This window comes from Uloborus diversus, chromosome 6, assembly GCF_026930045.1.
Source record: "Uloborus diversus isolate 005 chromosome 6, Udiv.v.3.1, whole genome shotgun sequence".
NCBI lineage: Eukaryota > Metazoa > Arthropoda > Arachnida > Araneae > Uloboridae > Uloborus > Uloborus diversus.
In genome coordinates, this window is record NC_072736.1 from 144,124,226 (window position 1) to 144,136,867 (window position 12,642).

The 12,642-nt window shown below is 35.1% G+C and overlaps 1 protein-coding gene across 3 annotated transcripts in view; it reads left to right on the top strand.

Annotated features, from left to right (window-relative positions):
* Positions 1-4,340: 4,340 nt before the first annotated feature.
* The window catches only part of LOC129223976 (furin-like protease 1, isoforms 1/1-X/2), a 414,934-nt gene continuing 406,632 nt past the window's right edge, over positions 4,341-12,642 (top strand). The window contains exon 1 of one of the 3 annotated variants that reach the window (XM_054858365.1): positions 4,341-4,916. In XM_054858365.1, the coding sequence (XP_054714340.1) occupies positions 4,713-4,916 (204 nt within the window). In that variant the 5' untranslated portion in view covers positions 4,341-4,712. The remainder of the gene's footprint in view (positions 4,917-12,642) is intronic. The other 2 variants (XM_054858364.1, XM_054858366.1) reach the window with 2 other exon arrangements.

Genomic DNA, 12,642 nt, shown 5'->3' on the forward strand with positions numbered 1-12,642 from the left:
TTTCTATTTTTTTCTTACGAGTACTAAAAAATAGTTGTAAGAGGTGCGGGTGGATGGGGGACTGGGAGTGGGGTGGGGTGGAGAAAGGAAACTAAGAAGAATTCAATGTACAGCATTGGTGGGAAAAATGCTACACTATTTTTAAAAAAAAATCAAACAAAGCATATTCTTACATTGAATCGGTTTTTAATACATAAAGGAAGGGGGCTGTAAGTTTGAAGTGTGTATCTGTCTGTGGCATCGTAGTTCCTAGACGGTTGAACCGATTTTGATCATTATTTTTTTGTTTCAAAGAAGACTTGATCAAGAGTGTTCTTAGCTAGGCCTCGTCTTTAGTTACTGAAGTTAAAAAATTAAAAACCTCTGAAAACATGCTTGCACATTTAAAGTTTTAGCACCAAAAGAACGAATGAAATTTTCTGCGTCTGATAGAATTTGTAAGGAACTTCCAAGACATATCGATATTAAATTATATAACCTTTCTTAGCACATTGTAAACATGAGGTAATGAGAAAAAAATGGATGCAAGTAGCAAAATTAAAAATTTGGAGATAATCAGTACAAATAGTAGGTGAACCCATCCTCTGTCGTGGGGCAAGAGATAGTACTAGTAGCCCTGGTAGGTGCTGCTGTACAGCATGATTTAGAAAAAAAATTCAATGAAAGCCTACCTGGGACGTAATCTTTATACGCGTTTTACTCAAAACTTGAAAATGTCCACTTGCATCCCTTTTCTCCTCACTGCCTCATATAATCTAAGTCTTTTTTCACACGATTTCTAACGATGTCATTGTTTGCAGGTTGGGAAAAAAAGCTCACTGATTAATTTTTTTTTTCCTATTCTTTCTGTTCTCAGGTGTTACAATATACTTTACCCCCAGGTTTCGACGATATTTTAAATTTCCTCTCCCCTTAAATACATTAAAAGGTAAGATGTAACTGAAAAACAGGGGGGGGGGGAGGAAATTTTGTGCAGGCGAAACTTGGAAGACACCTATAATATAATACACAGTTGCTTTCCGAAAAAAAAAATAAATAAATAAAAATCAATGATTACCGGACAAAAATTTTAATTAACAAAATTTTGATGTTCTCTTTGCAACTAGAAAACACTTCGTTTGGCAAGGAAGGAAGTCAACGGATCGGTTCAAAGACATTCCAACAACTCCCCTAAACTCATAAAACTTGACCTCTTCACTTCCGGAGTCAAGGGATCAGGGCCTCGGGTGTAAAGCGGGGAAGATTCGTTTGGGGGATGCTTGATGCTTTAGGAAACAAATGCGCAGGAGCATGGAACTTACTGCTGCCTTCCTTAATCTTTTTTTTTCCTTGTATACTTTATCTCAAGATTTTTTCTCCTAAAACAAAATTTCTTGCTATCCTCTCTTGCAAGTTTAAAAGAATAAAACTTATAGGTGTAGAACTTGAGTATGTAATTGATAAGAAAAATTGCTTTGAAAATCTTTATTTACCACCTTTTCTTGTATGGGTGACTCCGCCGTATTGCGTGGGACTATTTAGACTAACTTCTCCGTTATATATATATATATATATATATATATATATATATATATATATATATATATATATATATATATATATATACTGCCGTGTGCAGGTAAACGGCAGTATCTGCAAAAATGAGTTTTCGGGATATTTGAAGAAATGTATGTCGGATTCAATATTAACCATAGGGAAATCTTGGAATTAGAAGTTTTTTTCGCGCCTTTCTTTTCAGCGGAAACCAACTCAGCAAGCTTGTGCAATAAAGCTAACGTACAATAGATGACAAAAATGCAAAAAAAAAAAAAAAAAAAAAAAAAAATGAAATTGGAAAATTTGCAGTTACTGCCCTTTATCTGCACACGGCAGTATATTTTTTTATACACACACACACACACATATATATATATATATATATATATATATATATATATATATATATATATAATGCATATATACACATATATATATACATATAATTCATATATACATACACACACACACACATATATATATATATTTATTTATAGACACATACATTTTGATGTAGTCGTGTTTGAACCAAAAAAGAGTAGACCAATTTTCGTCTACTCTTAAGTTAAGAATTGATGTGAAAAATTGCTTTGATTTTTTAAAAAAACTTTTTATGTCTTGTAATTTTGTTACAAAACATGGTTCTTTTTGCAGTAGTAAATGGAAAGTCTGCTTATTTAAGGATTTACTTTGCTAACTACTCATACTAGCCGGATTATACGGATTTTCGATCAACCGGACTGCTTTTGGTTCCAGTTAATCCGGATAAACGAGATTGTACTTTACTTCAAAAATCTAGTTTGTACGTATTTGTACCGAACTATAAAAATGCAACAAATATATACCTCTCGTTCCAAAATATTCAATTATATTGTTAGTTACTTATTAAACCTTGAGAAGATTAATAACTCTCAGAAACAGCTATGATTTAATATGTCATGAAAATATATGAAACATTAGTTTTCAATTTATTTCTTATTATGATAGAAAACTAAAGCATCTCGCCTATTTTTGCTCGAACTAATCTTTCATTTCTAAATTGTCAACGAGGTCGAAGTTCGATGCGGTGCATTAACTTTATTCTTTCAAGGAAAATAACAATCAAGAAGTATGAGAGAAACAAAAAAAAAAAAAAAAAAAAATGAGTGTCGTTGTGTTAAGTGAATATGACATTCAATTTTTCTGTGGAAACCGAGTCAATTGACTATCTTTAGCAGCTAGATTAGGGTAACTGGACCGAGAAGTATAAACAGTGTGACAGTGACTTTACGGACTCTTGAGATGTTTTTCTATTTCTGTGAATTAAGGATTGACCTTGACGAATTTCATTTCGTCTTTTTGAGTTCAGTGATAGCAGGGGTGCCCCCTAAGAGCAAGGGCGCACCCTCCAAAATATCACAAAGATCCCCATCTCAAAGCAAGAGCCCCCCCCCCCTAAAAATTTCAATGGCGCAGTCTGTGCCATGATACCCCAGGTGAGTACCCCTAGTAATAGGGACGTGTTATTGGTGCATGGTTGAGTTTCGTAGCAATACTGCGATGACAATTCAACTCTGCACCAGTAACACTTTCTTTTGTCCTTGAATTCCTCAAGAAAAAAGGAACCCCTCTAAGGTCGTGCTTCAACCTATCGGCAGAACTACAGCATAATTATTTATTCATTTAAACAGAAGCTAAACAGCTTCTTAAACACAAAGGACTGCGTACAAACAGTCTTGCCTTTGGATACGTACATGAAAGACTGACAACACAATAGAAGGAAATAACACCAAGGGCACTAGTGGGAATCGAATCTACGACCTTTGGTTTAGAAGACAAAACTTCTACCACAGAGCCACGGCGGCCCTAAACGATAGTGTTTTGGTACCAATCGTCTATAACTCAAATGTTTCAGGCTCAAGAGTGGGGAGTGAAGTGAAAAATCAATACTATCTAAAGATTTTGTTGACAAATCCCCAAAAGGCACTTCGTATTGCAGTTCTATATTATAAAAACGAGAAAGTAAGGTGGTTTTAGCGGTCTTTGTCTAATCCTAATATATTTGTCTCATGCAAGTTTTCCCGGTTTTTTCCTATTGCATAGGTAATCTCGGTCAGCCATTTTTTAAACTTCTTCAGGAAAAAGTCTTCCTTCTAACAGAGGGGGTGGGGTGGGGCGTTCTACACCAAAAAACATTGTGAAATATGATTCGGTGCTGGACTTTTCATTTGAGCTTCACAAATCACATGACATGTGAATGGCAGCAATTTTAAAATCCTCTTTAGACAGATTTAAGGTAACGCGATTATGGCGAGTTTTCCAAAATCTTGGTGACACAATCATTCCAAAATTTCCATCAAAATATGAAACTATAAATACATAAATTATAGCCCCCCCCCTCCAAAAAAAAACATTAGCCGTTTAGTTAAAAGTTGAAATTTATCCAATAATTCCATCATTTATCTCCAATCTCTCTAAGTGACCACGGTACCGCAACCTTGCCCCTCTTCACGTTAGGTTAATTGATTATTTTAAATTTATGATATTTATATCAGAGAAAATATGAAAAAAAAAAAAAAACTGATACATATTCATCCGTTATTAAATGTTTCCAAATCTTTGAATGTACAAAGTGGTAAAAGCATTGTTGACCGGTCGAGCAGAGTCAACAATAGCAAATCGCAATCCTTTATTTCCAACATAGAGCCACGCGGCATTGTTAATACACGCGGCGGACGCTCTACGTCAGCGCCAACAGAGGCGTCTGGTTGCCTAGTGACGTAGCCAGAACAGGTTAGATTGTTTCCTCACAAGCTTCGCTCTCCCAGTCACAGTTACGCAGCCCGGCGAAACAGTCGCTGTAACTTTCAATCCTCCGCCGAAAACAGCACTTCGCTTTCTTTTTTGTTTTCTTTCTTTTCTCCTCGCTTTGCCTCAAACTAATCTACGCCGCAGACGATAAATTCCTAGCTTCAGCACTGAAAAATATTTTTTTTTACCAAGAAATAATTTTTGCATCACCGAAAAATTTGACAGTTTCGAATAGAATGCACTCGGATTGTTGTGTATAGTTTCTCATCGGAAGTTCTAATTAGGGTAGCTTCGTCCACAACAAAATGACGATAATCAGCTAGCGAATAAACAACAAAAACAAACTGATCCGGAATTGGTGTGCTGTTGTGATTTTCAAGCACACTATGCTATGTTGCAAGAAAGATTTGACATTCCTTCGGATGCTCGCCGCCGTGTTTGTGTTGATGTTCCTCGCGTCGGTGTCGGCCGATGCCGATTCGGAAGATTCGCCGGAGATATTCACAGACCAGTTCGTGGTGCGGATAACAGGGGGACCCGAAGTGGCGAAAGAACTGGCCCGGAAACATGGATTTACCTACCTAAGCAAGGTCAGTGACTTTTTTTTATCATCTTTTTTTTTGCGGCGAAATTATTATTTTTTCTTTCCTTTCATGTTAAAGCACGCTTGATAAACAATTGCGCGGTTAAGTGCGAGTTTTTTAAGGTGATCGTATATTTGAAGATGACTCTGCATTTGTAATCCTTATAAGAAGGGGAGATGGGTATATTTGACACTGCTGGATTGCAGAAAGACGATGTAAATAAATATTTACATGTGTTGTTTTCTTGTTTCTTCCTGTTGTGTATGACCCCTTTGCCCCCCTGAAAAACTTGGAAATGACAGGCCCGGGGGACTTGAAACAAATGGTTTTTCACTTCAGCAAAGAATGACTTTTGCAATGAGCTTTAACCGGTCGAGATTTACATTTTTACAAAATAATAAAAAGCAAGTTTCAATGAAAATATACGAGCCATACATGGTTATGTTACCAATAAGCTAAATGTGCCCTTCAAGCAGCGACTGTACAAATCTGCTGTCTGGAAACTAAACGTTTTCAGTAGTTAAAGTAGTAGTTATTTTTTTGTAGTTATGGTTATGTCTTAGTTTGTACAGACCAATTTGCTTAACATTTTAGTTAAGATTAAAATTGAAAGGTTTTATTAAGATTAAAATTTCTTAAACACTAAATCTAAGTCATTTTTTTTAAAGTTTGCTTCCATCACGAAACTTTTCTTGGGGTTCCCTTTTCCCTGCTGTTGGATAATAAAGCTATTTCGTTATTTTAACAATGTTGAATGAAATTTCAGTACTTTTAATGTGACATTAATTAACTAGAATTACGTTGTGAAGATTGATTGTTCAATAATTCAGCAGAGCACCAAAAGTGTTATGTCGGATAATTCAACTCATCAGGTTGCTAGAGAATTAAGAACAAAATACTGTAAAATTTGCAAAATAGAATACAAGTTAAGAACGAAAAGAAAAAAAAAAGATGCATTTGAAGTTCTTTTCCGGTTGCAATAATAAAATGGAAACAAGAACTGAAACCGAAAACTCCACTCTTGTTCGTTGTGCGGGTTTTGGCGAAAAACCGATATTATCGGGATAAAATGTTGGAAAATGATGTTCAATATTGGGGGGGGGGGGGGGATGATAAAATAAATAAATGTTAGTTGAACAGGTTCGAGATCGAAATTCCTTTATCAACTCGCTGAATGACGCAATGCTATGAATGTATCTTGCAATTTTGTGGGTCTCATTTAGTTTCCCTTTGAAAATAAACGTTGTTTTGTTCGAGTTGGGCTGGTAATCTGTAGTATCTAGAAAAATGAGTTTTTGAGATATTGTAGAACCGAAATTTAGATTCCCCACAAACAATAGTAAAATGTTGAAATTGGACGTTCTTTTCGTTGTTTATTTTCAGCGTAAACCAAATGCGCAAGTTTGTAAAATAAAGCTGAAGTAAAATGGCTAACAAAAATGCAAAAAACAAAAAAGAAAGAAAAATATGGAGATACTGCTATTTACATTCTTATTTACTGGAAAACATTCACGATAAAATACAGATTGTTTGTAGTACCCTTACATGTTTTCTATAAAACCCTTAAAAGTTCCATCCTTCTCTGTTAGTGCTACCAGTGCTCAGTAGTTAATAAGAGGGTGTACCATCTCCCTTCAGGGAAAGGGGACACACCTGAATTCGATAAAAGCTAAATCACTATTCAATGTTAATTTAGTTTAATTTCTGTACAATAGCTTCAGTTTTCTTTTTACATTTGTAATCATTCGAAACATGTTTTTTTATGATTAAAAAAGCGATTTAGACTTTTTAAACAGTTTTATTTTATAGAGTTTTTTTTTCTTCCATTTTCAAAGAATGGCGATTGAAATCTTTTAAAACATATTCTTCAGTTTCCCATTTGCCTACGGCAGAGTACTATCGTAAACCGAATTTTCTGCGGAGGGTAGAGGATGGGATTGGTTTATCATAACAGACCTTTTATACTTCGCAAAATGACTTCAAAATCAAGGGTCCTGAGAGTGGTTGACCCCCATCTTCCTCTCACTCAGCGCAACTGCAGTGAAGATATTACAACTTGTAATCAGCATTTTGTTTGATTTTACTTCCTCATTATTAATTAATATCTTATATCAAGTTTCTTCAGAAAATTAGATATTTTAAAAAAATTTCACTTAAAAATATTCTATTGGGAACTCTTGATTTCAAATTCAGTTAATGTTAATCGATTGTAGATAAGAAGAGCTCTAGTGTGACGATGTGTCTAATATTGCTGGTGTTGTGACAACATTTTTAAGTGGATGGAAAATTAGTCCTTTATGACTGTGGAGCCCAACCTTTTTCTACCCGAATGTTTCCTACTTCTTATATTAAAATGAGTCTCGCGGGCATAAACATATAAAATTTCAAAATATTTTACATTTTCTAAATAACATGGGAGATTATGGAAAATCAAAAATCAATAATTGTTTTCATCAATTACTTTACTTTTTTTTTCAAATTAAAAGCATCTGTTTTTCAGAAACTAATTTTTGAATACTTGAGTTCAAATTTGTAACACAGTCATAAACCGGGCTTTTCAATTTGTAACATTAAATAAAACAACGGGCCGCACGGATCAGCTTCGCGACCCCCGGGCTGTAGGTTAGGCACCACTGCTTTATTAGGTGCCTATAACCAGGCCTCGAAGCCGGACGGACAAGGACTCCAGGTATTTTAGGGCCTTCGACTCCGACACCGCAAAATCCAAGGGTTCCCAGCCCCCTAAAAGCAAGAGCGCACCCCCTAAAGATCGTAAAGACTACCGAAAAGCAAGAGCCCTCTCTCCAAATGAGAAAAATACCCCTCAAAACAACCTCCGTGAAAATTTTCAATGGCGCAGTCTGCGCCATGGAGCCCCCCCCCCTCTCCCTAGGTGGGCACCCCTGCAAAATCAGTCCTAACTCCGCAGCCCTGACAGAGTTGGGGACTCGTAGGGAAAATGACAGAATCCTACTCGTAGAATTTTAAAACTCCGACTCCTCCAGACTATGACTTTGGAAGACATTGAGCACGAACTTCATTTGCTACCCCCTTCCCTAACTTTATCTTAGTCCTATACATAGTAAGGTGATAAATTATTTCAGGTTCACTTGGAATTTGAGGAAAAGCTTAAAATTGTAAGGATTTTCTTTCTATTTTTTTAACGATATACTTTTTGTGTTTTGCTACTGTGCAACATGAAATAATTGTTATTTTTTAAAAATAAAAGCAGCAGTTTTGTTTTCCCCCAAACTCTGGTGCCCTGGGCCAGTGCCCCAAACTGGACCTGCCTTTACCCGAATATCAGTCCTACTCCAACTCCACCACTCAAATTCCGACTCCGCTATCCTTCTTATAACCTCTTGACCCCTTCCTCTGTTTTTGTACTTGGTAACAGTCTTATTAAGTTGTAATCTTCAAAACTTTATTTTAATTCATAACTTACTGATGAAATAAATAAATAATAATAACTGTTCGGAATCAAGTGTACATTACTATTAATGCGTAAATATCATTTTTTTACTCATAAACAAAACTGCTGCATTTTGGATCTTTGTTTAAAAATCTTCCGGCTCATTTCGAGATTTTTATTTACAAGCGAATTCGGAAGTTTTTAAGTTCTAAAAATGACAACATCTCTCATGCTGTAAATTTTATTGATTACTAATTCATTTTTGGGCGGATGGCGTGTTGAAATATGTGATACAAATAATATCTCAATTTAATACATATTTTTTCAAAGAATTCTATGCGCCTAAAATTGACGAATGTTTACGAAAAAATCATCTATTTAAATCTGAAGTTTTAGTTCGTGAAAAATTAAGGTAACCCTTGAAACGTAATTACTTTTTTAATCTTCTTTCTCTCAGATGGTTTTCTTAATAACACACAAAGTAAATTACTGCAAGTGCATTTTCTTTTTTCCTAAAAAGAATTAAAAGTAATTGAAAGTAAGTTTTTTATATCTTGCAAATGAAGGAAGCTATCTTTCACTATATGGCGCTGCTTAGAAAATTTAAATTTTGCTAAAAACAGGCCTATTTACTCGAATGAAAAAAAAAATCCTTGATTAGAATCTCTTCTTATAAGGTTTAACGCTGTAATTTTGTGACAGTTATAAAAGTAGGTTTTGTTTACTGAAAAATTAATCGAGTCATTCTCATTATTATCATTATTAAATGAACAGAATAACCTACATAACTGGTATCTCGTGACTTAAAAAATATGAACGTTTCCGCAAAAACATCAACGTAAATGCTGCATGAGTAACAACTTTTAAGAGGGATCATTTTGTTGGTGCTCATTTATTTTTCATTTTTGCGTCAACAGATATGACATTTAGGGGACCAGGGCTCCCCCCCCCCTTCTCCAGGTTTTGAGAAATCGATGTAATTCGTGTGGGAGTGGTTTTGTTGTTTTTAGATGTAGTGTACATTGAGCTGTGTACCCTTTCCCCCACCCCCTAGAGAATTTTGAAATGGTAGGCCTGTGTGGCACCATCTCTTTTAGTTATACGTGGATCGTCATAATTTCCAACCAAAAGTACGTAAAAATTAATATTATTTAACTATTATTTGTCATTTATGTGTCAGTTTTTTTTTTTTTTTTTTTTGTATATTTTAGTGATACGTTAGTATTTTTTCTTTTATAAACTTTTTCTTTCAAGTAATCTTCTTTATCTTTACTAATAATAAAGCTGAATGTCCCTCTGTCTGTCCGGATCGCTGTCTGTCAGGACCTCTGTGACGCGCATAGCGCCTAGACCGTACTGCCGATTTTCATTAAATTTGGCACAAGGTTAGTTTGTACCATGGGGGTGTGCACCTCGAAGCGATTTTTCGAAAATTCGATGTGGTTCATTTTCTAATCCAATTTTAAGAACAAAACTATCATAAGATGGACGAGTAAATTACGAAACTATCATAACGTGGAACCGTAACATGGGTACAAGCCAATTGGCGAGAAAATTCCCCATACATTATATGTAAATATACAGACGAACCAAAAGACCTTTTAATTTTCTATTATGGGCAAAGCCGTGCGGGTACCACTAGTTACTATTAATAAAGTTGAATGTCTCTCTGTCTGAATGTCTGGATCTCTGTGACGTGCATAGCGCCTAGACCGTTCGGCCGATTTTCATGAAATTTGGCACAAAGTTAGTTTGTAGCATGGGTGTGTGCACCTTGAAGCGATTTTTCGGAAATTCGATTTTATTCTTTTTCCATTCCAATTTTTAGAACATTTTCCCAAACAAAATTATCATAAGGTGGACGAGTAAATTACTAAGTTATCATAACGTGGAACCGTAACATGGGCAAGCCAATTGGCGAGAAATTCACCATACATTATTTGTAAATATACAGGCGAACCAAAAGACCTTTAAATTTTCTACTACGGGAGAAAGCCGTGCGGATACCACTAGTCTTATATAAAATAGTAATGCACCAGTTGATGCATAAACGTCTAAACGCGACTTAAAAAAAAAGAAAGTTAAACGTGGAAAAATAATAATAATCTTTTTTTTTTAACTATTTCAGAAAATAAATAAATAAACAAACAAATCATCTAATTCAGGTTCCCTTTGTTTTCTCTTTTTCAGTTATCGTTTCTCACTGGCAAAATATTTCACTAAAACGGAGCTGCTATTCCTTTCCTATTCTGCTATTAAATCAACTCCCCCCTCTCTTCTGCTGTTAATTGAATTTTTAACTTAATTTAGTCTAAAATGAAGTTGAATTTCATGTATCCTTCTCATTCATGCCTCATTGGTCGATCGCTTGTGCTGACGCATAGGTGCATATATTTCCATATTTGAATATTATTTAATGCAGTTTAGCATAGGACAAAAGTATAGATCATCAAAAATCCGAACTAATTGAGACCATTGGTAGTTCGAATTTTCGAAAATAATCAAGAAAATACCCTTTAGGAAAACAGTATGCCATTTAATCAAATATTGGTTATGCGATATGTATGTAGATAACATACAATACAGTCACTAACGCAGCCAGAAATACCTTCTGAAGGGTTTTTTTTTGATCAAAAATACCTTTTGGAGGTGGCTTTTTGATTAAAAATACCTTTTGGAGGGGGTTATTTGATGAAAAATACCTTCTGTAGGTAAAGATAAATAAATACCTTTGTGCAGAACAGTAAAGTAAGAAAAACAACGTTAAAAATACCACAAATTTGCCAATTACAGCAGACACGTGTTTCGGCGTTCAGGGAACGCCTTTTTCAATGCAAAAAGTAATGAGCTTATGGATGAAAAGACAGTCGACAAAAGCCAAAAGCTTTTGTCGGATGTCTTTTCATCCGTAAGTAACTTTCCCTGTAACGCCGAAACACGTGTCTGCTGTAATTGACAAATTTGTGCTATTTTTAACGTTGTTTTTCTTACTTCTGTGGGATTTTTTTTTTTTTGATCAAGTATACCTTCTGGAGCGGGGGCTTTTGATGAAAAACGCCTTCTGAAGGGGACTTTTTGATCAAAAATAACTTCTGAAAGTTTTTTTCTTTTTTTTTTTTTTTGATCACAACAGCCCTTTTATACGCATAAACTACTCTATTACTTAGAATTTGCATTTATGTTAAAACCAATGGCTCTGGGGGGGGGGGGGTTCTCCCCCCTCCCCGCCTTCGCTGCGCCACTGAATACAGTACATAACGCTGCAGTACGTTAATTTATTTTTAAACAAAATGTAACAAAAATTAACTCTCATTATTTTCCGAACATAAGAGAAAACTGAAAAATATTTTTACCGCTATACGTATTCTGTGAGCAACTCAGTTAAAACAACAAGAATTGGATGAACTGCTGGAAAATACATCGACTTTACACAAAGAAAGTTGAGTTAATTTCTGTGAGGAAAAACTGAACTCATAAAAAAAAAATCACTAATTTTTGCCTTCACGGGAGTGCGCTCTGATTTTTGGGGCCACTCATTAATTATGTAAGGATGATTTTGGAAATTTTTGATTCCCCTCCCCCATGTAAGAGGGCACGTGAGATTTTTCAAGCCCCTTATCCCTATTTTTTCTTAAGATTCCATTTCGTTTTTCAAAATAATAACATAAAGGATTTTAAATCACTGGAATCGTTGTTAAATTCACTGTTGTTAAATTAAATTTTTTTCTGTATGGAAACATTTACTAAAAAGTTGGAATCTAGACTGAGTGTTTTTTTGAGATTTTTTTTTGTATATGATGCGATACTAGTTAAAAATAAAACATGCCATACAATAGTGCAATTCTTTTTACACTTTACACTATTCATTCTTCGTAAAACAAATAAAAAACATTTCATCCTAATACGTTTTTACCTTCCAGACACAAATGGAATATCATCCCTGCCAAACCACTTGACCGCACGATTTCTAATGTAAAATATTGACTTGGAAAATATGATATAAGAATGGGTTTACCCCCCCCCCCAAAGTAAAGTTATCTGGAGATTTTCCATCCCCCTACCCCTCGAAACCCCCACATAATTAATGAATAGCCCCTTTGACGTTCGGATTTTCGACGTTCTCCTGTACTAACTAAAAGAGTGTGGCCAGAATAAGGAAGGGTGGGGGGGGGGGGGGGGAGAAGCATTCTTCTTTATTTTCTCCCACGTGCTTATGGCTGATAGCTTTTGCCGAACGTTTTTAGTGTTTTCTGAAACAAATTGAAGCATTGTGAAACTAAAATCGCACTTCCAAAACAATGAATCAAGTAAAATAAAAAA